Source organism: Pyrus communis, chromosome 15 (assembly GCF_041283825.1).
Source record: "Pyrus communis isolate YQ-2024b chromosome 15, ASM4128382v1, whole genome shotgun sequence".
Taxonomy (NCBI): domain Eukaryota; kingdom Viridiplantae; phylum Streptophyta; class Magnoliopsida; order Rosales; family Rosaceae; genus Pyrus; species Pyrus communis.
Window position 1 is genome coordinate 40,010,581 of NC_142579.1, and position 25,438 is coordinate 40,036,018.

A 25,438-nucleotide genomic window follows, 5' to 3' on the forward strand; every position below is an offset into this window, starting at 1 on the left:
GAGTATTTTAGGATTCTTCCACGTACGGATATATTATAAATATTGTATCATCTTAATTTAAGAAGTCATATATCTATAATTATGTTATTAAACTAAAACATCATTCATATTTGGTTTATTACCGTTTATTGGAACCAAAATCGGATTCATTGAGATACCTATATGTACGGTTGTTACTCCTGACCCAAACTTGTCAATTTGAACCTTTCCTTTGGCCTTGGACCACTTTGTTCATAAAAAAAATGAGTTGAAAATGCTCGTCACTCACTGCGAATATATGGTCGTATACGTGTGAGTGAGTCAAACTTGAGACGTTCTCCAATCATACAAAATTTATCGCTAAATTATCCTATCATGTGCAAATCACTACATTTCATTAGCGTCTGTGTTATTTTTTTGATATGATAATAATATGTCTATATACATCGTAATATTTGTTTACTTTAGTTAAAAAAACTTCAAATCTCAATTTAAACATAGATTCTTATTTATGGAATTATTTACTCAGGTGTCATATGGTACAATTATTCATGCTAAATTATTACGGTCAAACGACTTGACCAAATTGCCCATAAAGACAAAAGAGTTAAAAACAGTGGTTCTCTGATTCTAGACCTGTCCGCAGGGGATTGCATCTCCCCGGTAATTACAATACGAGGTCCAGGGTGTTTAAGCAGAGCCACTTCATCACTGACCTGGGCGTCCAACAAATCCACGTCCCTTTACTCGCAAGTGCACATCACACCCCAATCACAACCAAATATGTGAGCCGTCATTGTGGAGTTACAACTCCCGTACAGAGATGTTTTTGTCTAAACCGTGTATACCGATACGCGATTTTATTTATCCAAAATTTTGCATGTTTGTTTAAATTTTACTAACATACTTTAAAATCAAAGAAGCGAGGTGTAATGGAAAAATTAGTCATTTGTGACTAAAAATTAAGGAATTTTAACGAAAAGTCATCGGTACTGTTAATTTTAACGAAAAACCATATTTTTTTCATTAAAAAATCAATCATAGTACTATTCGCTTTACACTTTATTTTGTTCTTATCGTTAAAACTCAAAGTTATCAAACATTTTTCATTAGTTTTTCATAAAAATTATTGGTTTTAGACTTTTAGTCTTAGAAATAGCTTCTTGCAAAATAAAAGTAAAGCTGTGTATGATAAATGTTCCTCTTCAAACCTCATAAAGCAGAGAGCCTTATTAATTTGGAATCATCCTTTTATCGTAAAAGTGAAATATATAAATATTGTTGTCAACCTATATCATTACGGACTAAAATTCTCTCCCATTCTCTTTCCATCTCATTCCATCCTCTTCTTTCACGTTCTCTATTTTATCATTCTCTTTTTATAAAATATTAATATAAGATGTTGATGTGATTTAACCGTGACTGTTCAAATAAAAGAAAAGGGAAGGGGAAAGAACAAAAGAGAAGAAATAATCATATTCTCTATCATTACACGTATAACATAAAATTTTCTCCCGTCATCCTTCTGATTAAATGCGTTGTAGTGTCGTTAAATATGACAACTACACTACAAAAAATAAATAAATATGACAACTACACTTCACCGCAAGGTGGAGTGCGTCACACTCCCACTCCCTAGCGCGTGAATGCGCCACTCATCCTGCAGCAGCAATCTGGAAATTATTGATAAAGAAATCAAAGAGCTGCCCTCCTCTGCCTCAAAACCTCGTGAGCTCGCCATCAACTTCCAATCGATCTCCGCCACGTCATCCTGAGTCATAGCCAAAAGTCGCGCCCGTACACGTGGCGTGCGATGGCCGTTGGGGTGTAAAAAGGAGAGAGGCATATTTTGTGAGGGGTTCTTTTTCGTCATCTACTCGTCGTTGCAATAAAAACGAAGCTCTCACAGAGGAGGGAGTCTGTAGAGAGCGAGAGTACCGTTACTCTGTGTTTCTAGAGAGAGAGAGAGAAAGAGAGATACCGTGAGGGTGAAGAGAGAGAAAGAATGGAGGATCGGGAGGAGCAGGAGGAGGAGGAGGAGGTGCTGGGGTCGAGCTTGACGATGGAGAAGGTGGCGGCGGCCAAGCAGTTCATAGAGAACCACTACAGAGCTCAGATGAAGAACATTCAGGAGCGGAAGGAGAGGTAATCTGCAGTCTGTAGATTTGATTGCTTCTGGATTTTCTTACTTAGGCTCTGTTTGGATTGCTGAATAATGTAGTTTGGGTAGTAATCCGAACTCTGAATCGTGAAACTATTCGGTGTTTGAATTGGGTGTTGGCATTTCATGAATTGGTTTCGATTTCTTCTGTTTGGTTGCTGAGAAAATGTGGGAAGAACGAAATGTGTGGTGTTATTGTGTTTTGGTTAGTTGAAAGATATTCTGTAATGTTTTGGGTTGAGGAAATGTCGGGGTGAGTAAAGAAGTCAGATTTTGTTAAGATGGAAACAAACAATCATGGGGAAATGAGGGTCAAATAGGGTAGTGTTTCCGTTTGGAAACGAATTGAGGTTTGCGGAATCTGACCCGTGTGGGTTCGGAACTTGTTATCGTGTTTATTTGGTAATCTAGATTGTCTTTGTTTGATTTGGGCTGCACAGCTATTAGACTACTACCCTTAGTCTGGATCAATAATAGTCATATGTTTGATACAATCCAATCTATCTAGCAAGGGCAGTTCATCTCTCCCGAAATCTCCCAAATGAGAAGAGGCCGCGTAAAATTTGAGGTTAATGATAGGGTTATTACATTTGCTTTTGATAGAGCTTCACGCTAAAGTTCTAGAAGTAAGGTAATGGAAAGTAAGAAACTTCTCCTCTCACAAACTGCAATTTTCCGCGAACATGGTATTCATTTTCTGAAATTTGCTTTTCTTTTCCATGTTTTAATTTCATGACTCAGATATTCTAGAGAAATCTTTCAAGGCTACCGCTTTAATGTTTAAGTTCAAAGATACAATGAGCTGACGTTAGATTTCTTATTGCTGCAGACGCTGGGTGTTGGAAAGGAAATTAGCTTCGTCAGATGTGCCAAAGGAGGTACAAATCAACCTGATCAAAGACTTAGAGCGAAAAGAGACAGAATTTATGCGACTTAAAAGGCACAAAATATGCGTTGATGATTTTGAGCCTTTGACCATCATTGGTAGGGGGGCCTTTAGTGAGGTCAGTATTAAACATAGTATTCTAAAGAATGTATTAAACTTTTCATTGGTCACTGGACTCATGTTAGCTAGAAGTTTCATTTTATGCTTTAGCTATGGTTGCTAATTATTCACTCTCAAACTACAGGTCCGATTGTGTCGGGAGAAAAAATCTGGCAATATCTACGCCATGAAAAAGTTGAAGAAATCTGAAATGCTTAAGAGAGGACAGGTAAGATCACATAAGCGACTTTGTTCCAAACCCATCATTGGAACTCGTCCAAGATTTTCATCATGGAAATATTGCTGTTGATGTATTTTCATTTTGCCTTGTAGGTGGAACATGTTAGAGCTGAAAGAAACTTGCTGGCAGAAGTTGCCAGCCATTGCATAGTTAAACTATACTACTCCTTCCAAGATGCAGAGTACTTATACTTAATCATGGAATATCTGCCTGGGGGTGACATGATGACTCTGCTGATTAGGGAAGACACCTTAACTGAAAGTGTGGCTAAATTTTACATTGCACAGAGCGTACTGGCCATAGAATCTATTCAGAAACACAACTACATACACAGGTTGAAGAAATCTACTAATATGATATTAAATATTTTATTTTGTTACCAGACTATTTGTTAGGTGATATATTAAGTTGCAATCTTGTCTCACCACTTCATTTTTGCTGCCTTTGCAGAGACATTAAGCCAGACAACCTGCTTCTGGACAAAAATGGTCACATGAAACTCTCAGATTTTGGCCTCTGTAAGCCTCTTGACTGTACAACTTTACCTGCACTGCATGAAAATAGAACTATGGATGATGAAAATATGACAGAACCAATGGACATCGACACATGCGTTCCTGATGCGGATAATCAGAGTAGTTGGAAAAGCCCTGCTGAACAGCTGCAACATTGGCAGATGAACAGGAGAAAGTTGGTATGTTATCATCTTTATGGACTGATTTTTGCAGTACATCTTTAGCTTTAGCCTTAGCCCTTAGAAGTTCTCCCCTCACTCTATTGTTTTCTTTCCTTCTTCTAAAGGCATTTTCAACTGTGGGGACACCCGACTACATTGCACCTGAAGTGTTATTGAAGAAAGGATATGGGATGGAATGCGACTGGTAAGTTTATACTGCTATTTTTTTATTTTTTTGTTTCTCTCGCCTTCTCTCATCTTTGTGTTTGTGATATGTATTGTTTGATTTATTTAGGTGGTCGTTGGGAGCAATAATGTACGAAATGCTTGTTGGTTACCCTCCATTTTATTCAGATGATCCAATAACTACATGCAGAAAGGTAATATTCTTAATGCTCATGTAACTCTGAGTGCAAAGTTTCTGTGGTGAGCCGTAGGTTTGAGCTAAGGTCACTTCAGTTTCACATACAAAGTCACTCACTCTATTTGTCAATTTATTTCAGATTGTTCATTGGAGAAACCACTTAAAGTTTCCAGAAGACGCGAGGTTGACAGCTGAGGCTAAGGATCTTATTTGCAGGTTGCTGTGTGATGTTGAACATAGGCTAGGTACTGGTGGGGCACATCAAATCAAAGTAAGGCTTTCCTATTTGAATAAGTTGTTCCTATGATGGGATATTTTCATTGTATTAAGTTTCTAAAAACTATGTTGTATCAGTCTCATCCTTGGTTCAAGGACGTTGTGTGGGACAAACTCTATGAAATGGACGCAGCATTCAAACCAGAAGTGAATGGGGAGCTTGATACCCAGAACTTTATGAAGTTTGATGAGGTATGTTACAAGATCATCCTTATATTTCTTGTATCATTGTTTTTCATATTCTGCACTAACTCACCAACATTATTGTTTTATATAACACTTCTACAATCACTTCTATAATTAATAATTTAACAGTTCCACTGAACTCTACGTTTTTAGCTCCTGTACGCTTTCATTCATATGACATGTAGAAGCGTCATTACATTACTGGCAAACGTATTCAAATATTGACTTCCGTACATCTTTTGCATTCGTGCTTAGTTGGACCCACCAGCGTCAGCAAGAACTGGATCTTCACGAAAGGTTTGTAACAGTGATGTTGTCTATTTACTCATGATATGCAATACATGTTCTATATGACATGATATGTAATACTTTACATAATCCATTGGCATTATGATCATCAGTTCTTTTGAAGAGAAAGCCCAATTCTCAATACTGGGTTCCCTTGTTAAAAAGGCACCAGAGCTAAGAGAACTACCATAGGAAAAATAAAACATCATAGCGTAGACCTTTTCATCTATGTTTGTCTTCGAGATGACGTAATGTCAAATTAAAACTGTTGTTTCTAGCCAGAGCTAAGAGAACTACAGTAGGAAAAATAAAACATCATAGCGTAGACCTTTTCATCTATGTTCGTCCTCGAGATGATGTAATTTCAAATCAAAACTGTTGTTTCTAGCCAGCCACCATGAAATCCGCATTAGTGCCGTTCGATGCCAATGACTCTGTTTCTAATATTCTGAGAGGGGAATTTGCTTGAAAAATCAATCTCAGTTGGCTTTTGCTTATATGTCATCTTGTGTAACATTATTTTCAGAACTTAGAAGGATTTTGCATTATTAGGCAACACGTCCTTGCTCTTTTGTTATCTATAGTGTTCTCATGTCTATTTTCCAGAGCATCCACGAAAATCTGCAATAACCTGTTCATGAGAACTCATGCGACATTTTTAGGGGATTTATAATTTAGTATAAATGTACAATGTGTATTCCTTATCACCTTATAATTTCATGCAGTTACAAATGACTCCCAAAGATTTAAGCTTCGTTGGCTACACATACAAGAACTTTGATGCTGTGAAAGGGCTTCGCCAAGCTCTTGGTACGCAATGTTACTCCAATGTCAACTCTCATTTCCGGAATCATTTTACTTTACTGGAATTACCAGATGTTATTCTGTTATGAACCTAAGTGGATGAAAAGCTTATTTATTAGCTAATATATGCAGGTGAAGCTAGAGTAGATTTTACTGCTGAAAGGGCAGCCAAGGAAGCTGAGTTACAGATGCTTGCATCAGCTGGTGATCCCATGTTACCATAACACCAAATCCCTAGGGATAAAAAGTGACAACCTGAGCGTGCAGATGTATGCTCATGTCCTTATTCGGGTTCATCATATTCAAAAGAAACTCGGCATATCTTTTGAAGTGGCTGCCGCGCAGTTAGCCAGATTACCATTAAGTGTACAGTAAGTAACTATTGAAGACGACCATGAAAGCCCGGAAAAAGGGCGAGTGAGAGACTTCAGTAATTAGGTTTTGTGAATTAGCATTTTAGAATTAAGGTAGGCTGAGAATTCTGGGAACTGGTTGTCCTGTCTGCCCAGGTTGGCGGTATTTTGTGCAATGCCTTCTCTAGTGGCAGTTTCTGGTCAAAAGTATTGAGTATTTCATGGCCAAATTACCAAGAAACTCAGTAGCCATTTTACAAGTAACTATTTCTCTGTTGCGGTTGTGTAAGCTTTTAAGGGATGGACTTGAAATTTGCTATGAAAAGAAATACTTGTAAAATTATGTTGCTTCAATTTTCATGCTTCCATATTACATCATATGCCTCTTATTCTGGACCAAAATGGAATATGACAAATATATGTACGAGGTCAATTTTTTTGTTTGTTTAATGTCTATTGAACTTAGAGTTCATTAATATATTGGTATTACACTCATATTTTTCGGTATACTGTAAGAGTAATTCCTGTAGAGTTTAATATATCAGTATCAGACTCATTTTTTCGGTTTACAGTGGAAGGTCTTGGTATGTTTGTTTATGGAGTTTGGACATATGTTCTAGCCGTTGGGATGGGCTCTAAGTGCGCCTGCAAGTGGCTCTGCTGCCTGTTTTTGATCGGCTCACTCTCCTTCCACACTTGAAAGCCACGCGCCTAACAGAAAAAAATTAAAATCATGGCTCGTCAAGATGACGTCAAGGTGATTTTAGATTACCTTAGTCAGTGGGTTTGGCTATTATAGCCCGTGTGGTCTGCTGGGTAGGCCCGGAGTGGTTTTGGGGAGCTTGAGGGACTAGATAGCCTAATAGCTCAAACAATTTTTTTGGGGCGTAGTTGCTCTAAATGGTAGGGTCAATGAAATGCCTATGTGGTAGGGTCAGATTTGTAGCTAAAAAGATGCTGACCGTTATGAATCTTTTCATCCCCAAAAAAAGGCGGATAAACGTAGCATGATTCTTTATTATTACTTTTTACTCATAATTACTCTAAAGAATATGACAACACACTACTATGCACTTTACTTCAATTGCTTTCTGACGGTGACGTGGTGCAGGGACAGGATGGTCATTTTGTTAGTGAATGAGAATCATCTTTGTTGGGTCAGGATCCATTACTTTATTTCTGTCGTTTTGTTTGGCAAACGATAAATTTATTATATTAGAGTTGACATTGTATGAAATCACATCATGGTGTAAGGATAACATTCCTCTTCATCAGGCCACTTGCTTTTAGTTGGAGTTGGCCTCCACATAATATGACAGCACAACTACCATTCACTCAACTTGATCGACAAATACGGCAAAACCATCTCGAACCTTTTTACTAAGTTATTATGATTTCGCCCCATCATTCAAATGTTGTCTTTTGTATTGTGCTAGTTTTCCTAAAGATTATATTATAGTATGAAAAAGCCATTACAGAAAAAGAAACCACATTCACAGACATGCTTAATGTGATGGACTAAATAAGAATTTATGCAAATTTGACAAACTGTTGAAGCAACATACATGTATTCACCGCCTCAAATAGCATTCGCAGCTCCTTTTCTGTCTTCCTCGGCCTCCTTCCAACTCTCGTACGCATGATCATCCGTCTGCAGCTCATGCCGGCATATCAGACTCGAATTGTGCTCCTCCTGCCACAATCAAAACAACCCAAAACCCCCAGTCGGTCAGTCACTCGAAAATCGAATTGAATGCAACCAATGAGATACAGTAGCAATATAACAAACGTTCAAAAATTTGAATTCCCAGCCATGGCTTTAGGCATGGAGGGTGAAAAGTGCCTGCAGGGCAATTCCTGCATTTTGTCACCGATAACCAAGTCCTCCTTACAAATGTAGCAGTCGGCGTCCTCTCCGAGCTTCTTCAACGCTTCCTCCATGATCGTGATCACCGGGAGATTGGCAATTTCCTGTTTGCTCGCAGGCTGAACCATTGGAGCCACCCTCACGTAATCCAAAACCCCCGGAGCCAAGATTAATGACAGGTGGCACTACATGGTCGAGAATCTTAACAAAAATCTAAGCGGATATTACTAATACATAATGACATATGGCGCGATAAAAGTAATTGAAAATCTAATCTAAAATTTATGACGATAATGACATATGGATGATAAGACTAATACAAAAATAAAAAATATATTTTTGAATAGTAATACTATTGCATTTACTTTTCCTCTTTCCAAACAAATGGATTTGCAAAGACAATTACTATTCAAATCTAATAGTAAAGCCAATTTCATTGCCCTTATCCTTACCTTCATAAAACAAATGGAGTTGCTCTAATGCTCCAGATGAAAATTTACATAAAAAGAGACTGCCATGATCAAGGTAAAAAGTAAAAACAGAGCTAGAGTTTGAATGCAAAATTACCACATAATAATTGAATGCTTGTCTTTTATAAATTTCTCCTTTTTACACTAATCACTTTATTTATGTCGAGTGAGTTGCAGTTAGCCTCTACAAGATATGACACCACACTACCAATCAATTTACTTTACTTGCGACTTGATAGACTTGGAATCATCATATAAACTTTAGTTCTGTCGAGTGAGTTGTAGTCGGCCTCTACAAAATATGACACCACACCACCACTCACTTGACTTGAGTTGATCCACTTGGAATCATATAAGCTTAGCTTTACTTTATTTTTATATAGAACGAGATATTTACATTATATGATGAAGAAATAAATTAGTATCCAACACATCATCTAAAAAATTTGAATTTAAAACTTCTCATTTACAAATGAAGATATTAATAATTGGAATTGGCATGCACAAACTAATAATACAAGTTACTTTATTTCCGTGGGGTTCGTTGAAGTTGGCATCCACAGACTAATAATACAAATTACTTTATTTATGTGGGGTTCGTTGAAGTTGGCCTCCACAGAACATGACAGCGCACTACCACTTTGCTTTGCTTGACTTGATTGACTTGGAATCATCATGTAAGCTAGATAGAAGAGAGGCATTGTCACAAACCATCCTGCATTTCTCGTTCATCATTTCTTTTTCCACTATCAACAGACCTCTGAGGCTGAAAAAATGGCTGATGGGATCATTTCCATGCTACTAGATCGGCTGGCTTCAACAGCTTATGAGTTCATGGACGGGGAGGTGAAACTTGTTTTGAAAGCCAAGAAAGATGTTGAAGATTTTGCTGGCCATCTCAGAGCTATTCAAGCTGTTCTCGAAGATGCAGAGCAAAAGCAAGTCAAGGACGCCAGCGTGAGGAACTGGTTGGATCAGCTCAAAGACATATCCTTCCAGATGGTGGATGTGCTGGACGAGTGGAACACCGAGATGCTGAGACAGCAGGTTGAGAAGCAAGAACGGGAAGGAGAAAATGTTGATGTTCTTGTTCCTAACAAGAAGAAGAAGGTAACTATCTCTGTTTCCCCTAGTTGCTTTTGTTTTCGCAAAGCCAAAGAGGTAGCTTTTCGCCATGACATTGCGAGTAAGATAAAAGATCTGAATGGTAGGCTAAGAGCAATTGATGATCAAAGAAAAATGTATGAGTTTCAACGCATAGAAAGAGGCATTCAGCAATTACCTGAACGACGTAAGACTTCGTCTATTGTCGTCATGTCAGAGGTATTTGGTCGAGAAAAGGAAAAAGACATTCTGATCACAAACTTGTTGAGTGATCGGAGGGGGCTTCTTATCATCCCTATTCTAGGGATGGGAGGAATGGGCAAGACAACTCTGGCCCAACTAGTTTATAATGATGGCAAGGTTAAAGCTTATTTTGAAAAAAAAAATGTGGGTTTGTGTCTCAGACCCTTTTGATGAGGTTAAGATTGCCAAATCCATAATTGGTGATAGTGTCCCAAGTTCAGATGAGTTAGACTGTGTCTTGCAGTGCATGTTAAAATCTATCTAGGGCAAAAGGTTTCTCCTTGTTCTAGATGATGTGTGGAGCCACGACAATGAAAAGTGGGAGTGCTTAAGGGCACCACTAATCCAAAGTGGTGTTCATGGTAGTAGAATATTGGTGACCACAAGAAAGCACGAGGTTATTGATATGATGAGAGCAACAAGTGACATGATTAATTTGGAAAAGTTGAGTGAACAATATTGTTTATCAATCTTTAATCACATGGCATTTTCTTATGGTGAAGTAGATGAGTCTAAGGCGTTTGAAGATATTAGTAAGAAAATTGTAGAGAAATGTAAGGGTTTGCCTCTTGCCGCAAAAGCTTTAGGCAGTCTCATGCGCAATAAGAGAACAAGGAGAGAATGGTTAGGTGTTTTGAATAGTAAGATATGGGATCGAGAAGAGGTGGAGCAAAAAGTTTTCCAACCCCTGTTACTAAGTTATAATGATTTGGCCCCATCAGTCAAATGTTGCCTTTTGTATTGTGCTCATTTTCTAAAAGATTACGAGTTTGAGAGAGATAATTTGATTAATCTTTGGATGGCGCAAGATTATCTTAATTTAGAAGGGAATGAGGGTAAGGGAGACATTGGTGAAGAAGTTTTTGATAACTTAGTAGCTCGATCTTTTTTCCAAGATTTGCAGAAAGATAGTCTCAGTGGTAAAATTATAGGATGCAAAATGCATGATATTGTTCATGACTTTGTGCAATCTCTCACCAAGAATGAATGTTTGACTATTGATGATGAGGGTGTTGGCAATGAAACAAAAGTTTTGGGTGAAAAGGTCCGTCATTTGACCTTAAATTTGAAACATGGTGGGCCACTCCCATCTTTTAATGCATATTACAATTGCAAAAATCTACGTACTCTCACAATTCTTTGGTCATACAATCCTACAACGATGGATTTCAATTTTATTTTACAGTTGAAATGTCTTAGGTCATTAAATTTGATTGGCAGAAGCATAAGTGAAGTCCCAAAAGAAATTGGTGAATTGATACATTTGAGGCATATTGATTTGTCATGGAATCATGGTCTGAAGACATTACCTGACAGTATCTGTGAGTTGTACAATTTGTATACCTTGCGTCTTTTTTGCTGTCGGCAATTTGAAAAACTACCTGATAAGATGGGAAAGTTGATTAGCTTAAAGCATCTTTATGTTTTTGGGTGTTTTAAGCTTAAGTACTTACCAAAAGGGATTCGTAGATTAAAGAATTTGAAAACAATTGATTGGTATGTTGTGGATTGTGGCGAGGATGAGGGTACAACAACATTACAATTGGGAGATCTGAAAGTCTTGAACCTGGAGGGCTGTCTCAACATAAGATTGAAGGGGAATGTGAAAGATGAGAGTGAGCTTGAGAAAGCACAGTTGTGGGACATGAACCAACTCTTTTATCTCATAATTGATTGTCGTGATGTCCAGTACAAGCAGCAAGCAAGAAGCACTGTTGAAATACTGAATGTCTTACGACCGCATGAAAATCTGGAATCTTTACACATTTGTATTCATTCGGGCACCACCTGCCCTAATTGGATGATGTCTTTGCGAAACTTAAGAATCATCTTTCTAATTGAATGGTATAATTGTGAGTTTTTGCCTCCTCTTGGGAAATTGCCATACCTTGAAAAACTATCTCTATGGGTAATGCAAAAGGTGAAAAAGATTGGTGGTGAGTTTTTGGGAATAGTCGACCAAGATTACGCAATGTCATTGAAATCATCATCATCATCATCATCATCATCATCATCATTTTTCCCAAAGTTGAAACAACTATGGATCCACAACATGTCAGCGTTGGAAGAGTGGGAAGTAGGCGTGGAAGGGTGGAACAAAGAGGATTCTGAAATTTCAATCATGCCATGCCTTTCCTCCTTAAAAATCAATTTCTGCAAAAACTTAACAACACTGCCAGACTTCCTCTGCAAAACACCGGTGCAAGAGCTTATCATTCAGGGTTGTCCAAATCTTTCAGAGCGTTGTCAACAAGGCAGTGGAGAGGAGTGGCCCAAGATTTCTCACATCCCAAACATCAAAATCTCATCATAAATATGGTAACTAAGCTCTACTTATCTTATTTACGCATTTATTTATGTATCAATAACAAATGCTATTATCATATTTTTTTAATTTGCTTATTTTTCTTCTTCAAAGGAGAAGGAGAGATGAGTAATGTGGATCAAGTGGTGACCCACGAGCTAGCCGTATAGATTAATATTCTTTGGAAAGGTGATTCTCTGATTTTAAATATATCAAATTAGTAATGATTATTTAACTTCTTGTCCACATCTTACTAATTTATGACATACTTTTAGGTAATTATTCGTCTGTATGTACCAAATTCGATATCAAATTTTCCCGACGCATGGATTTGCTTATCTTAGTTGCGCAAGTTTTTGCACAACATACGAAAGACTAAACGGATGTGAGCCAAATTAAGGAGCGTCAGTTGAACTCACCTTCAAATTTCTAGGGAGGTTTGTTGTTTGGCTTTAATCTACATATAATCTAGGTGTCTCGTAGAAAATTTAATTCTAGGACAATGTCTTCTAGATGTTGCTAAATCGAGAATCCATCTATCGTTTCAGGGATTCTGCCGAATCAAAAGGCGTGATGTCGACCATCAACGTCCCCTCCTAATGTTTCAACTGAACTTCTGATCATCTTCACCAATGCCGTGAGAACTTGTAGGCATTGGAAAGTGATTCGTCAAAGCATTCCTCTGTTGACTCCTCATTACTTGAACCTGCGCTTGATGATCCTTCATGGCTTTTTTCAACATGTCAAATACAATTATGTGGATAGGGAAGCTAACTGCATTGCACATAGACTTAGTTTGGTTTGAGGAGCGTTGTAAAGAGTAGTCATACTATGTAAATTTGGTGTGTGACGTTCTTTTCTCTTTTGACTGCGTTAAAATTCCCGACAAGGATTTTATTGTGGTCCCTTTCAGTGGTGTACCCTATTCTCTCTTGTACATGTTCTTCCATAATGCTAATGAATATCGTACTTGTCTCCAAAAAGTAGAAAAATATTGTTCCGAAATACACGCATTAACCAGTATTAAGACAAAGTATGGTGTATAGTATAGTTGCGCGCCTTGGAATAAACGCCCTGGACCTGGAAGATATGGTTATCTCTCCACCTGTGGCCTTAGCTCTCTATCACCTGTGGCCTGGTCTAAAGAAGGCCTCTTTGCATACGAGATGGCCAAAATTTTCGAAATGGACACTCAAAATTCACAAAACCAAGTATTTCAAGGGACATGTAGCATCCAAGTCTTCATTTCCAAGTGAAAAAAAAAAAAAAAAAAAATCACACTTAAGACTCTTGTTGTCTGAAAACACTTTTAGCTATTCTAGAAGCACTTAAACATAAACAGAATGAGAACAATACAATGCAAGACAAATGCTAAAACAATAAGAAGCCAAAAAAAAAAAAAAAAAAAGAAAAAAAAAAAGAAAAAAAGTCCAATAACACAATTTGCAAATCGCACAAAAGCCTCAATCCTTGGCTCAAATGAGAAGGCGGACAAGAATTTGATGGATTCACCATCCACAAAACATTTGGGCATTTAGGCATTTCAACCCAATCATTAGCAGCCAAGTCACACAAAACACAGCTTAAACCCTCGGCAGAGGTGACATTCTAACTAAATTTACATTACAGAAAAATGATTCGAATTAAGATGCATTATAGAAAAATATTAAGCAAATCAACTTGACTACACCTAGATCTGCTACTTTTTTTTTTTTTTTGTTTTTGTTTAAAATTGGAGATTTTCACCCACATAAAAACAAAAAACCTTGTGTTGGATTTTTAAATATTCTTCTAAATCGAACATGTTCAATTGTAATAAGAAAAAGATAAATAAGAACAAATTTTCAGTACCAAGAAAAATAAATAAATAAAAACAATTTGGGCTCAGCAGTCCATGGCCCTCTGACCCACACAAATCCGAGACCCAATAATAATCCACGAAACCGAGTCCACCAAGTGGGCCGTAATTTTAATTTTATGTAATTCGCGTCAGTGAGTGACGTCGTTTTATGACACCGGCAGCAGTAGTCCGGACTTGGACATCTTCCCCTTCGGTTTCAGGATGTTTTCAAAATATAATTAAAATTAATGAACACTAGACATTATTCTAATTTTCCATCTGTTTTCAGATCAATATTTATGTCCAAACATTTTCAAAATTAATATATTTTTTAATCAACTGAACCGCTTCTTCTTCTTCCGCGAAAATTCAAAAACCGAGCTTGGATGAAACTGAATAAGATTTGGCAATTTAAATAAAACTGATTGTCCGTCACTTTGACGTCTTAGTTCGATTTAAGTCTCTCTTTATAAGGTTGAACAATCATTAACATAATTTTCTTGTAATTTCTGAAAAGCACAGGTGAGCTCTTAGAGAGAAATCATTCAAAAAATTAGAAAAAACTAATAAATATCACTTAATTATGTGCTTGTTAATTTGTATCTGTTTACCTAATCTGTAGTTAAACCTTAATATAAGCTTGTTACTATTAATTAATTATTTGCTAAAGTCAACTAGACGCAGCAAACTGAATAATTAAGCTTAAAGTTGTCAGCCTCCTCCCAACCTAATAATACGATTAGTAAGTTGAAAGGGAAAGATAATGAATTAGTGGGTCAAACCTTCTAACTACATTCTATACCAAATAGTTCATCTCATATGTTGCATTTGTTACGCGGAAATAAGTTTATTAATTGTTAATTGGAGCACTCTAGTTGTTAAGACTGTAATTAACGCTTCTCTTGAGTTTCTAATGAAAATAAAAATAAAATCTAAGTTTGAAAAGACAGTTTCGCTTTTCATAAGACATGAATTTTTTTTTATTAATCTGGACTTATCAATCACGAGAAATGAAGTGATTTCTCATTGTTAAATTCACTTTCTTAGTAACTAAGTACAAATATTAGTACCAATATTATGAGAAGTTTTGAATTCGAATATCTCATTATTATTAATCAACACTATATCAACTCTTATACTAGATAAGACTCTCTATGACATTCTCTCTTTTTTTTTCTTTTTTTTTTTTTTGGTTTGAGCAAAGGTAACATACATTACCAACAAACACTACAACACAGAACCCCAAACTTTACAACACAAATGCCAAAGAACGAAAATACAAACAACCAATAGAGGCCCAACAAAAAATTGAGCCCAAAACACAAAACACACAGAAACAACCACAGCCACTGCAACATCCACCAAAATCGCCGTTGCAACCACCAAAATAGCAACCGTGTATGTCGATCCAGTCAAATTCGATCCCCAAACAAAGCCACGCATCACCGACACAAGCATCCAAGTCCAAGCTTCACGCCCAACACAACTACATACCCCAAAGAACCTGTAGGCAAGTGAAAGAAGGTCATGGCAGTCCACGAGCAACACTGCCAACAACAGCAGACAGCAAAGCGAAGATATTAACAAAAAAATATAGATATATAAAGATAACAATAAAAATCACTTTTAAGCAATTTCCTTTTGATAATAATTTAGGATTAGAGAATTAAAAAGGCAGGGATCATGGGATGGGTGGAGATGCCTTAATATGCTCTTCTAGATTTGACACGTGTTACCTTTTTCTCACTCTTCAAATACGCTCCCGTCTGTCCTGTCTCTTTCCTGTCCTTTTCTTCCTCCATTATTTTTCTTTTATTTATTTACTTTTTTTGGTATATTTCTCTTCTCTTCCACGCCCTTTCTTGCGCTCTCTCAACTCTCTGCAGGTACATTTATTAATAAAAAGGCAGTCATCTTTGAGCTGGGATTTTTAATTGGTAAGCTTCCCATATCTTGTTTTCTTGATTTCTTTGATCCTTTTCATGGAGTTCAGCTGTTTGAGTAAAGTTTAGGAGAGAGGGAGGATGAGAGAGAGGAAGGGAGGAAGGGAAGGAAAGACTATGCAATTGACAAATTAGGTAGTGATTCTTCTTGTTTTTTCTTCTTAATAATTGTCATAATTATTTGGAGAGAGAGGGGGAAGAGAGAGAGTTGAATTACAAGAGGCAGAGATAGGTTGCCTCAGATCCAGGGAAGTCTTTAAGTTAATATGTTGGAAAAAGTTGCTTTCTTTGGTAGAGTTGGTTTTTCCTGTGATTCTTGGTTGGGTTTCTTTCTCATGACCTCCTCTTTCTTTTTTTTTATTTCTTGTGTTTAGATAAGGGGTTGGTTCTAAATTTAATCTGATTTTTGTACTTCTTCTAATTTTGCAGTTTGTTTGTTTTTTTTTTTTTTCTTTCCATTTGTGCATTTAAAGATTGTTTCTTTCTGGGCGCAGTTGATGAGAGGAGGCCAGAGAAGAAGTTGGAAGGGGCTAAAAACGTGTCAATTTAGTCTATAGGGTTCAATTTCCTAAAGTGGAAGTGTGGATCCATCGTTGTTGACCAGATCTGACGACCCATTTCCTTTTCCACCACCTTTTTGAGCTCATTTGTACATTCACATCTCCTGAGTTTTGCACCGCCTTTTCTCCTTTATTTGGGTGCCCTCAGGCATGGAAAATGGCCTGTTAGAACCCACCGTTGACATTCCGGAATCATTCTCAATAGGGGGAGAAAGTCAGAGATTAATTGAGAAATGACAGCTTGTGTGATGTTGGAGGGTAACTTTTTGTACTGCCCAGATAAAGATTTTGATGGAGGAAATGTCTCCGCCGGTCGCGGTGCCATTTAGAGTAGGTAACTCAGTCTGTGATAACCCAACCATAGCTGTCCACATGGATATCACAAGACTTAAGCTAATGACAAACACGGCGGGATTGCTATCTGATTCTGTCACCATGGGTTCCAGTGAGACGGTTGCAGCTGGTGAAGAGGATTGTAATTGTAATTGTTCGGGGAATGATAGTTTTGGAGCAGTTTCAGCGCCAAAAGAGGACAAGGGGGGAGGAGCTCCTTTGTTGGATATGATATCTCAAGACGAAAGTAATTGGGTTTCTTCTGCTGATGCGATAGGCTGTGAGAGTGAGGACGATGATTCTTTATCATTGGAAGGCGATCAGGTTCTTGATAGCTCTTGTTCACTCTCAGTGGCGAGTGAGTCAAGTAGCTTGTGTTTAGAGGACTTCCTCGTTTATGAGATTGGTCCTGATGCAGGCACGTTGAGTTCTGTAGACAAGGAGAAGAGCATTTGCTGTGTAGAAGTTGTCGATAAGGCTACGGATTTAGGTGATTCAAATGTTGAGACAGAGATCACAAGTGATCCCCTTCCTGTGACGGGGAGCCTTGAGGAAGTAATTGGTGATGGGTCTGACCCAAAGCCATCTGCAGTTGTTGATCAATTACCTGTGGAAACGGGGGCCAAAGAAACAGTTAGCCGCAGTGTTTTTGAGGTAGACTATGTACCGCTTTGGGGGTTTACGTCTGTGATTGGAAGAAGGCCAGAGATGGAAGATGCGCTTGCCGCTATACCACAACTGTTCAAGATTCCAATTCAAATGCTGATTGGTGACCGCATACTTGATGGCTTGAGCAAGTGTTTGCACCAAACTGTTCATTTCTTTGGAGTCTATGATGGTCATGGAGGGTCTCAGGTACCATTTCATAACCTTATGTGTTCCGTGGGCAACTTTTTGCTGCTGCATAAAATGCACATAATGTCTTTCTACCGGTAATTGTATTTCATGGAATCTGCTTTAATTTTCTTTAGGTTGCAAACTATTGTCATGACCGCGTTCATTTGGCTTTAGCTGAAGAGATAGAATCTGTTAAGGAAGGCCTAATTCATGAAAGTATCAAAGATAATTGCCAAGCGCAGTGGACAAAGGCATTTACAAATTGTTTTCTTAAGGTTGATACTGAGGTTGGAGGGAAGGCTGGTCTTGAGCCTGTTGCCCCAGAAACTGTTGGTTCCACTGCTGTCGTTGCCCTTATTTGCTCGTCTCATATCATAGTAGCAAACTGTGGAGATTCCAGAGCAGTTCTCTGTCGGGGTAAAGAACCCATGGCTTTGTCGGTGGATCATAAAGTAAGGGACATTCTCTGACTGAGGTCTTGTATCTTATAGTTTATGACTGTTTATGGAAACTGATCTGCATTTATTGTATTTTGTCATAAAATAACTGTGTATGGAAAATCGATTGTAGCCAAATCGGGAAGACGAATATGCAAGGATTGAAGCAGCTGGAGGCAAGGTCATACAATGGAATGGCCATCGTGTTTGTGGCGTTCTTGCTATGTCAAGGTCTATAGGTATGTGCTTCACCATGGCTTTTTTTCTTTCTCAACCGGATGCTTTTCTTGTAGAAACCTTTGTGGTACCTCACCGAATGCTATATATTCAGTAAATTTGTAGCTAAACTCTGTCCAAAGAATCATATCGTCATGTAGATTTGATGCTAGGTCATGGTACTTTTAGACGCACAAAGACATTTCATGACCAAAGTGCATAGAAAAGTTATGGCCTACTCAAAAGCTCGAGCAGTTCAACAGTTAGTAAAGTTGAATTTCAACTTTGGTTTTGGGTTTGCAGGCGATAGATATTTAAAGCCATGCATCATTCCAGAACCAGAAGTGATGTTTATTCCCCGAACAAAAGACGACGAATGCCTCATATTAGCGAGTGATGGTTTATGGGACGTTATGTCAAATGAAGAAGTGTGTGACCTTGCTCGGAGACGAATACTCCTCTGGCACAAGAAGAATGGTGCTGATGGACTTCCGCTGGAAAGAGGCGAAGGAATTGATCCCGCTGCCCAGGCAGCTGCGGAGTTTCTTTCGAACCGTGCTCTTCTCAAAGGAAGTAAGGACAACATAACTGTGGTTGTGGTGGATCTGAAAGCTCAAAGGAAGTTTAAAAGCAAAACGTGATCAGTTCCTTCATCTCCCATTTGATCCGTAGCTGTATGATATAAAAACTTTCGTATGATCTGATATATCATGTTGCCCGTATGTTTTTCACCCGGGCTTCATTGCTTAATCCGAACCGCAAGCAGTCTGTATGTACCATAGAACAATTGCTATACACTGCGCTCTGGCTCTGTAAATCTTGGCTGCTTTGTACTAGGAAAATGGTGGCAGTGTGATGCTTTTGACATTGTATTCATTATGCCTCCGAGTTCCAAAAAAATTGCTCAGCGAGGTATTTGCTTAATATATTGTTTCAATCTTAGTGCTTATGGAATTACTAAATCTGGAATTTGCATGCCGCTTGTAATGATTTTGCTTGAACAAAAATGGATTTTCACGAGTTAAATCTCAAACGTTCACTTGTGAAAAACTTTGAATTTACCTGCCCATAAAGCTCAAGTTTTCTCCTGATGAAAGTTGTATGTTTTTTTTTTAACGAGTTCAATCTCAAACGTTCACTTGTGAGGAAAATAAAAAAATACGGGTGGGCAAAGTTCCCTCTTTTTCCATTCATTTCCCAGTTTGATTTTTTCAAGGAGAAGTTAGTGCGAAAATCACCTTTGAAACAAAAATAGAAGCAGAAAGGAACATAATAACAATGTGATCGTAACATATATTAAAGAAAAACTTGGTACTTTTATCATTCGTCTCTTCATTCTTTGTCTTGGCAAATTTAAGTAACATTAACTTTGGAAATCCAGTCTTCTTTCAAAACAGAAGCCAAACATGGAACCCTAGTATTTCCTGTATGCCAACTCCGTCACAACGTCGGCAAGGTTTTTCTCGCTCTGGATGCTCTGAACCCACTTGGCGTTAATCTGTACCCGCTCAATGCTCTGCTTCAAGGTTCTGGTTATCGCCGGGTTGGGGCGGGCTTTGAAGAACTCCTCTATTTCCTTAACCTTGTCAAACGAAGCAAACTGCAGAGGAAGGTACAAGGAAATGACAAGGCATTAGAAACATTGCTCGTGTAATTTCAAATCTACGATACGCAACAAAAAATCTCGAGGATAAGAACGAAAGTTTCTAGAGTACGAAAAAACGAACCGGAGAAACAACTGCCCTGACAAAGCTAGTAATTAGAAATCCAGACCCCCAGGTCTTTGAGATGTGCTCCCAGTTCTCCTGTGTTTCGGGACAATCCAAATAGCAACTGAATCATGGTAACAAAAGTGGGAAAAGAAAAATAAAATGCACGAATGTGTGCATTTTGTAGTATGCTGATTAAAAACCATTGCTTGAGAGCTACCTTCAACCACGTCCAAGCTGTTTCCCGTCCTTTACTGCTAACAGCAAGTCCAAAGACAGCATCCTGACTGCGAACCTACGTAGACGGGTATTAAAGTCAGTATATCATCTAGCTTTGAGACACTCTAAATTATTGCTGGTTTGTAAAACTTCAACCTCCAATTAAGAGACAAAAAATCAAAATACCTCAGGAGTCAATATAAAGTTGAGAACTTCCAATGTAATATTGGGATCAGGACAAGATGCTAAAGAACCTACAGGCACATAAACATCGATTAGCACAACAATCCAACAGGCTAACATTTCAGAATTATTTTACTAATTACATATATTTACTTAGAATGCGGGTTTTCTCCTGGCTTAAATCACTCTCTCTGTAGAGTCTAAGAAGAGATTCATAGCTTGATCGGTTAGATACGCTTGCCCTTTGCATTACAGCCACATATACTGCCTGCAACAATAGTCCATGATGAACATCAATGAAGAAACGAAAAGGTTAAATATGTATGTGTAATTAATGATTTACATCAAAGCAACCTTTCTAATGTCAGGGGGAAGGAGGGGCGTGTTTCTGTCTTCTAAAAAGACATGAAAACGCCTAGTTGCTTCATCTAATGTTAGGTCGTGTCCAAACACAGCAAGCGCATTCAAAATATCTCCTCTCAACATTGCATCTAAATGGCTTTCGCCGGGTTTAGGCTGCCAACCAAGCTTCCTGCAAAGAAATTCCAACATAAATAATAAAACTAGACAAAATTAAAGAAAAAGAAAATAGCAAATCTTGCAGATACAGATAGTTTAATCTAGCTCCGCACTTCAGTTGTTTAAAAGAGAACAATCTTACTCGGCAGAATACTGGAAAAGGCCAATAAAGAATTGATTAATGTGATCCAGTAGTCCGGGTACAGCATCAGTTGCAATTCTTGCGAGCTTACAACTTACCTGTAAAAAGTGAGGACCAGAATCAGGCCAAGGTCACAAATGCAGTAACATAAACGCAAAGTATAAACACAATGCAGGGGTGATCGTTACAGTAATCAAATTTGACAGCACAATATAGTCAAGTTCCTCTCTGTAAGCGCTCAACAAGGTAAGCAATGAAGCAAAAGACTGCTTGCGAGCCATTGATAGGGCAAACGAATCATCCAAAATGCCTGTGAAAGCAAAAATATTAACGCAAGCTTTCACTATCAAAGAGATAAACAAGCACGTGTATGAAATGATGATTACCAAATCTGTCAGTTTCAGACAATTGTTTCTTTTCTATAGCGTTTTTAAGTGCAACTGCAAGTTCGTCCTCATATTTCACTCTGTAAAAACCAGTCTGATCCACATTCACTTTTATCCAACTGCATATTGCATTGTCCTTGTTGCCTCCACATCCAGCCTTTCCTACTGAGCAACCCAGAAATTCCTTTATGTCAAGAGTTTCAGACTTCGCTTGCAGTAGGAAATTCTTGCGTACATCATATGAGCCACAGGATAATGTGATCGGCACAATCCATTGCCCATCGCCTTGGGAACCGCTTGAGTAGAATTGTGTCTGCCACAGATTAATTTATTTATTAGATCATTGATTAGGTCATTGTTCATGCCATAGATAATCAAACAACTTTGAAAGAAGCAAACATAAGAAAACCTGATCAAACTCCAATTTCTGATCTTTGACTTTGACAGAAATAACGGGGTAACCTTTTTGCTGTGTCCATGAATTCATTAGCTTGTTTACAGGTTCACCAGATCCCTCCTCAAGGGCAGCCCACAAATCATCTGTCTTTGCATTTGAGTAAGCATGTTTTTTTATATATGAAGCAAGTGACCGCTGGATGCATTCAAAAGTCGCAGGAAATTAACTCTGTAATCTTTTTATATCATAGAAAATAAGATAGTTGATCCTTCAACCCTCAAGCACACTCGCTGACAAATCAAAGGACCTACCTGGAAAACTTCAGCACCTAGATAGCTTTGTAGCATCCGAATAACAGAAGCACCTTTTCGATAACTTATCGCATCAAATATTTCATCAACCTCAGCAGCATGATTGATCTCCACCTGGCCAAAAAAGAAAAGCATTAAAGCATAATATACCAGAAATACATATTTATATATACTAATACCCTCCAATGAGTAACGCCTTGAAAACTATAGTGGTGATATTACTATTTAAAGCCTTCTATGCAGATGATCCAGATTTGATGCCAGGATACAGCAAAATTTAGGACAGAATTAAAATGAAACCCATGAAAGACCAAGTCCCCAAATAAACACCTCAATGGGGTGAGATTCTTCAAGCCCATCCAGCTTAAGACCATCAGTAAGTTCATCAAGAAACTGAGTCCATATTTTCCACTCGGGGAACAAGCTATCAGTAGCCAAATAGCTCACCTAATGACATTAAAATACTTATAAGTACAACGGCATGGAAGTATAACAATGACAAGAACTACGATGTGATACCCATGTTGCAAATCCCTCATTCAGCCATAAATGTGTCCACCATTCCATTGTTACAAGATTGCCAAACCACTGGTGTGCCAATTCATGTGCCACGACAGTCGCGACCTTTTACCAAAACCAAATAAAGTGATTAAACATATCATTGGGTGCAAAAATTATACATCCCTACCATATCAAACCAAGATAACTTTGAAAGCTAAGGTGACATTCAGGATGCGCATGTTACCCATTGCTTGTTGACAGCTGCAGAATGTTGTTCATCAAAAAGCAAAGCTGTTTCTCGGTATGTAACTAAACCATAGTTCTCCATGGCACCAGCAGAGAAATCAGGTATTGCGACCATATCCAATTTGGGCAAAGGGTATGGCACAGCAAAGTAGCTGCAGAACTTGTTGTCAATGATTATATATTGAATAATGCAGCATAAGTGCGGAAGGGGGAAATCTAGAGAAACCGCCAATTTTTGTTGATAACATGCATCAAGTGTATATGCCAATTTGAATATGAATGATCAGTAACTTTTGAACATACTCTTTGTACAATTCAAGTGTCTTGACAGCAACGTGCAAAGAAAATTTCCCTTGGTCTGCCTTACCAACTTGACAATATACCCGCACCTTGACCCCTGTAACAACATTAAACTGTGACATCATTAAGAAAGGGGTTGTACAGTTGTACTGACATACACATGAAAACTAGGGATATTGTATAGGAGTTTACCATCAGAAGTATGATCTTCAACATAATCAAACAATCCGACAACAACGGCCACCAAATATGTGGACATAATTGGTGTTTGCACATATGAAACTGTCTTCAGATGTCCGTTAACTTTTTCTTCTTCAATCGGCATGTTGGAAAGGGCTACTAGTTCCGACGGAACACCATCAAGTGTAATCTTGAATGTAGCCTGCCAACCAAATAGCCAGTAAGCCATAAACTCTAGATTTGAAAATTTTAACCAGAACGGGAAGAATGATTTCTCATCTATACTACCATCATAAACAACAGATCTCTTTTTTCCTAGTTTCAAAAGTACATTCAGAACTACGCATATCCAGAATGCTGTGAACAAAATCACTTGATAATGATGAAAATCAACATCTTAAGTCAACTGTGCGAGAGAGAGAGAGAGAGAGAGAGAGAGAGAGAGAGAGAGTAACCTTGCAAGCAGGTTCATCCCAACATGGAAAGCACCGCCTGGCATCAACCGGTTCAAACTGTGTAACTGCCATATTTTTCTTCTCACCGTTCAGCTCATATGTACTTCACAAAACAAATCAAATTTTAGACATATCTATACCATTGATATCTTATAATATCGAAAAAACAAACGACGATGGACTGCCTAAAAATTTTGGCATTCCAAAATTACCTTCTATAGAACCCCTTCATCTTGTCATTCAAAATTCCCTCAAACTCAATAGCCAAAACACCATACCCAATCCGAAGCATCTCTCCAAACTCCAAAACCAAAATCCCATCCTCTTCGAACGTCGCAGCCTTCGAAGGCTTGAACACCTGCTCAAACGTTCATTGACTCATTCAGTAAATATCTGACCAGCCAAACAAGGCAGTAAAGTTGACAATTTTACAATCATTCTATGAATTGCAATCTGTTCACTTGCTCACAATTCACAAATCAGAAACAGAGCAGTAATTAAACCATTAAAACTATTTAACGATTGATTAAGTCGCTTTAGATTTACTAAACGAGTAAAAATGAACAGATCAACCTAAAAACAATGAAATTTCATCAGCCAAACTCCTCAACTCTACTTTTTTGTAGTTCTACAATTTTTTAAAAGAAAATGCGCATCGATCAGAGATTACCTTGGACGAGCCTCCGTGAGTGAAAGAGACGGAACCGGCGTTGACGGTGAGCTCGGCGGCATTGAGGACGACGAATTTGGTATCAGCGACGATATCGAGGTCGATGGCGACGGAGCCGCCGAATTTGCAGGCGGCGAGGTCAGGCTTCAGCTTCACGTCGTACCGTTTCGGGACGGCGAATTTCGGAAGCCGGGGCTGGCCTTTGAACTGCTCCATAGCAAGCGACAACGAGTGTGGCTTTTTTTGTACGTGTTCTACCTAATTAATGAATACCATTACGTGTTCTAACCAATTAATGAATACCATTACGTGTTCTAACTAATTAATGAATACCATACGTATTTTAGAATAATAAGAAATGGTTGAGTTGCATTAAATAGTGGCATGGAAACCATTGACGATGGATAATTGATTCCAAAAGAATTGAATATCGATGATTGGATATTGTATTGGTAATTCTATTTTGAGCTTAATAAATTTAGTCTACCTACACTTCGGGTTTGAAAATGACAACTTTTACCAACCAAATAAAAAGAATAATGTTATTCATACCATGTTTTTGTATCACATTTTTATGCCACCTTAGGTGACATCTGATGTGGACATCCACATCATTTGAAAAATTTGCAAAAGCCAAAGAAATGAAGGAGAAAGACTCCTCATATACCACAATCATCATTTAATTAACTAGTTTTTCTTAGGCCATCTCCAACCGAAGGGTCCAGATGGCAAGAGGACCAAAAATAGCCCGA

General features: G+C 38.1%; 3 protein-coding genes and 1 pseudogene across 5 annotated transcripts; 3 read left to right on the top strand and 1 right to left on the bottom strand.

Annotated features, from left to right (window-relative positions):
- Positions 1-1,591: 1,591 nt before the first annotated feature.
- Positions 1,592-6,653, top strand: LOC137741135 (uncharacterized). The gene is made up of 12 exons (XM_068480942.2): positions 1,592-2,124; positions 2,970-3,144; positions 3,271-3,354; positions 3,459-3,700; positions 3,817-4,060; positions 4,168-4,247; positions 4,338-4,422; positions 4,546-4,677; positions 4,761-4,874; positions 5,124-5,165; positions 5,882-5,966; positions 6,093-6,653. Exons 1-12 carry the CDS (start codon positions 1,985-1,987, stop codon positions 6,182-6,184), a joined length of 1,515 nt encoding a protein of 504 aa, XP_068337043.2. The 5' UTR covers positions 1,592-1,984; the 3' UTR covers positions 6,185-6,653.
- Positions 6,654-9,285: 2,632 nt separating this feature from the next.
- LOC137729379 (disease resistance protein RGA2-like) lies at positions 9,286-13,285 on the top strand (annotated as a pseudogene). The gene is made up of 4 exons (XR_015957387.1): positions 9,286-12,316; positions 12,417-12,491; positions 12,578-12,739; positions 12,851-13,285. The product of XR_015957387.1 is annotated as a disease resistance protein RGA2-like (transcript).
- Positions 13,286-16,399: 3,114 nt separating this feature from the next.
- LOC137729408 (protein phosphatase 2C 50) lies at positions 16,400-19,417 on the top strand. The gene is made up of 4 exons (XM_068468356.2): positions 16,400-17,833; positions 17,950-18,267; positions 18,386-18,491; positions 18,772-19,417. Exons 1-4 carry the CDS (start codon positions 16,937-16,939, stop codon positions 19,107-19,109), a joined length of 1,659 nt encoding a protein of 552 aa, XP_068324457.2. The 5' UTR covers positions 16,400-16,936; the 3' UTR covers positions 19,110-19,417.
- A 347-nt stretch (positions 19,418-19,764) lies between these two features.
- Positions 19,765-25,123, bottom strand: LOC137729389 (aminopeptidase M1). Of its 2 annotated transcripts, XM_088687022.1 has the most exons (20): positions 25,025-25,123; positions 24,687-24,923; positions 24,229-24,374; positions 24,017-24,119; positions 23,574-23,763; positions 23,385-23,478; positions 23,080-23,233; positions 22,854-22,958; positions 22,665-22,781; positions 22,335-22,448; positions 22,036-22,218; positions 21,627-21,939; positions 21,429-21,550; positions 21,241-21,338; positions 20,934-21,111; positions 20,733-20,847; positions 20,583-20,650; positions 20,398-20,472; positions 20,196-20,273; positions 19,765-20,068 (listed from the first exon to the last, which is right to left on the bottom strand). In XM_088687022.1, the coding sequence occupies exons 1-20, from the start codon at positions 25,079-25,081 to the stop codon at positions 19,883-19,885; spliced, it is 2,733 nt and encodes a 910-aa protein (XP_088543148.1). In that variant the 5' UTR covers positions 25,082-25,123; the 3' UTR covers positions 19,765-19,882. The 2 variants fall into 2 exon arrangements, with proteins under 2 accessions (XP_088543148.1, XP_068324437.2); XM_068468336.2 differs by lacking the exon at positions 25,025-25,123 and having other exon boundaries at positions 24,687-24,962.
- Positions 25,124-25,438: the final 315 nt, after the last annotated feature.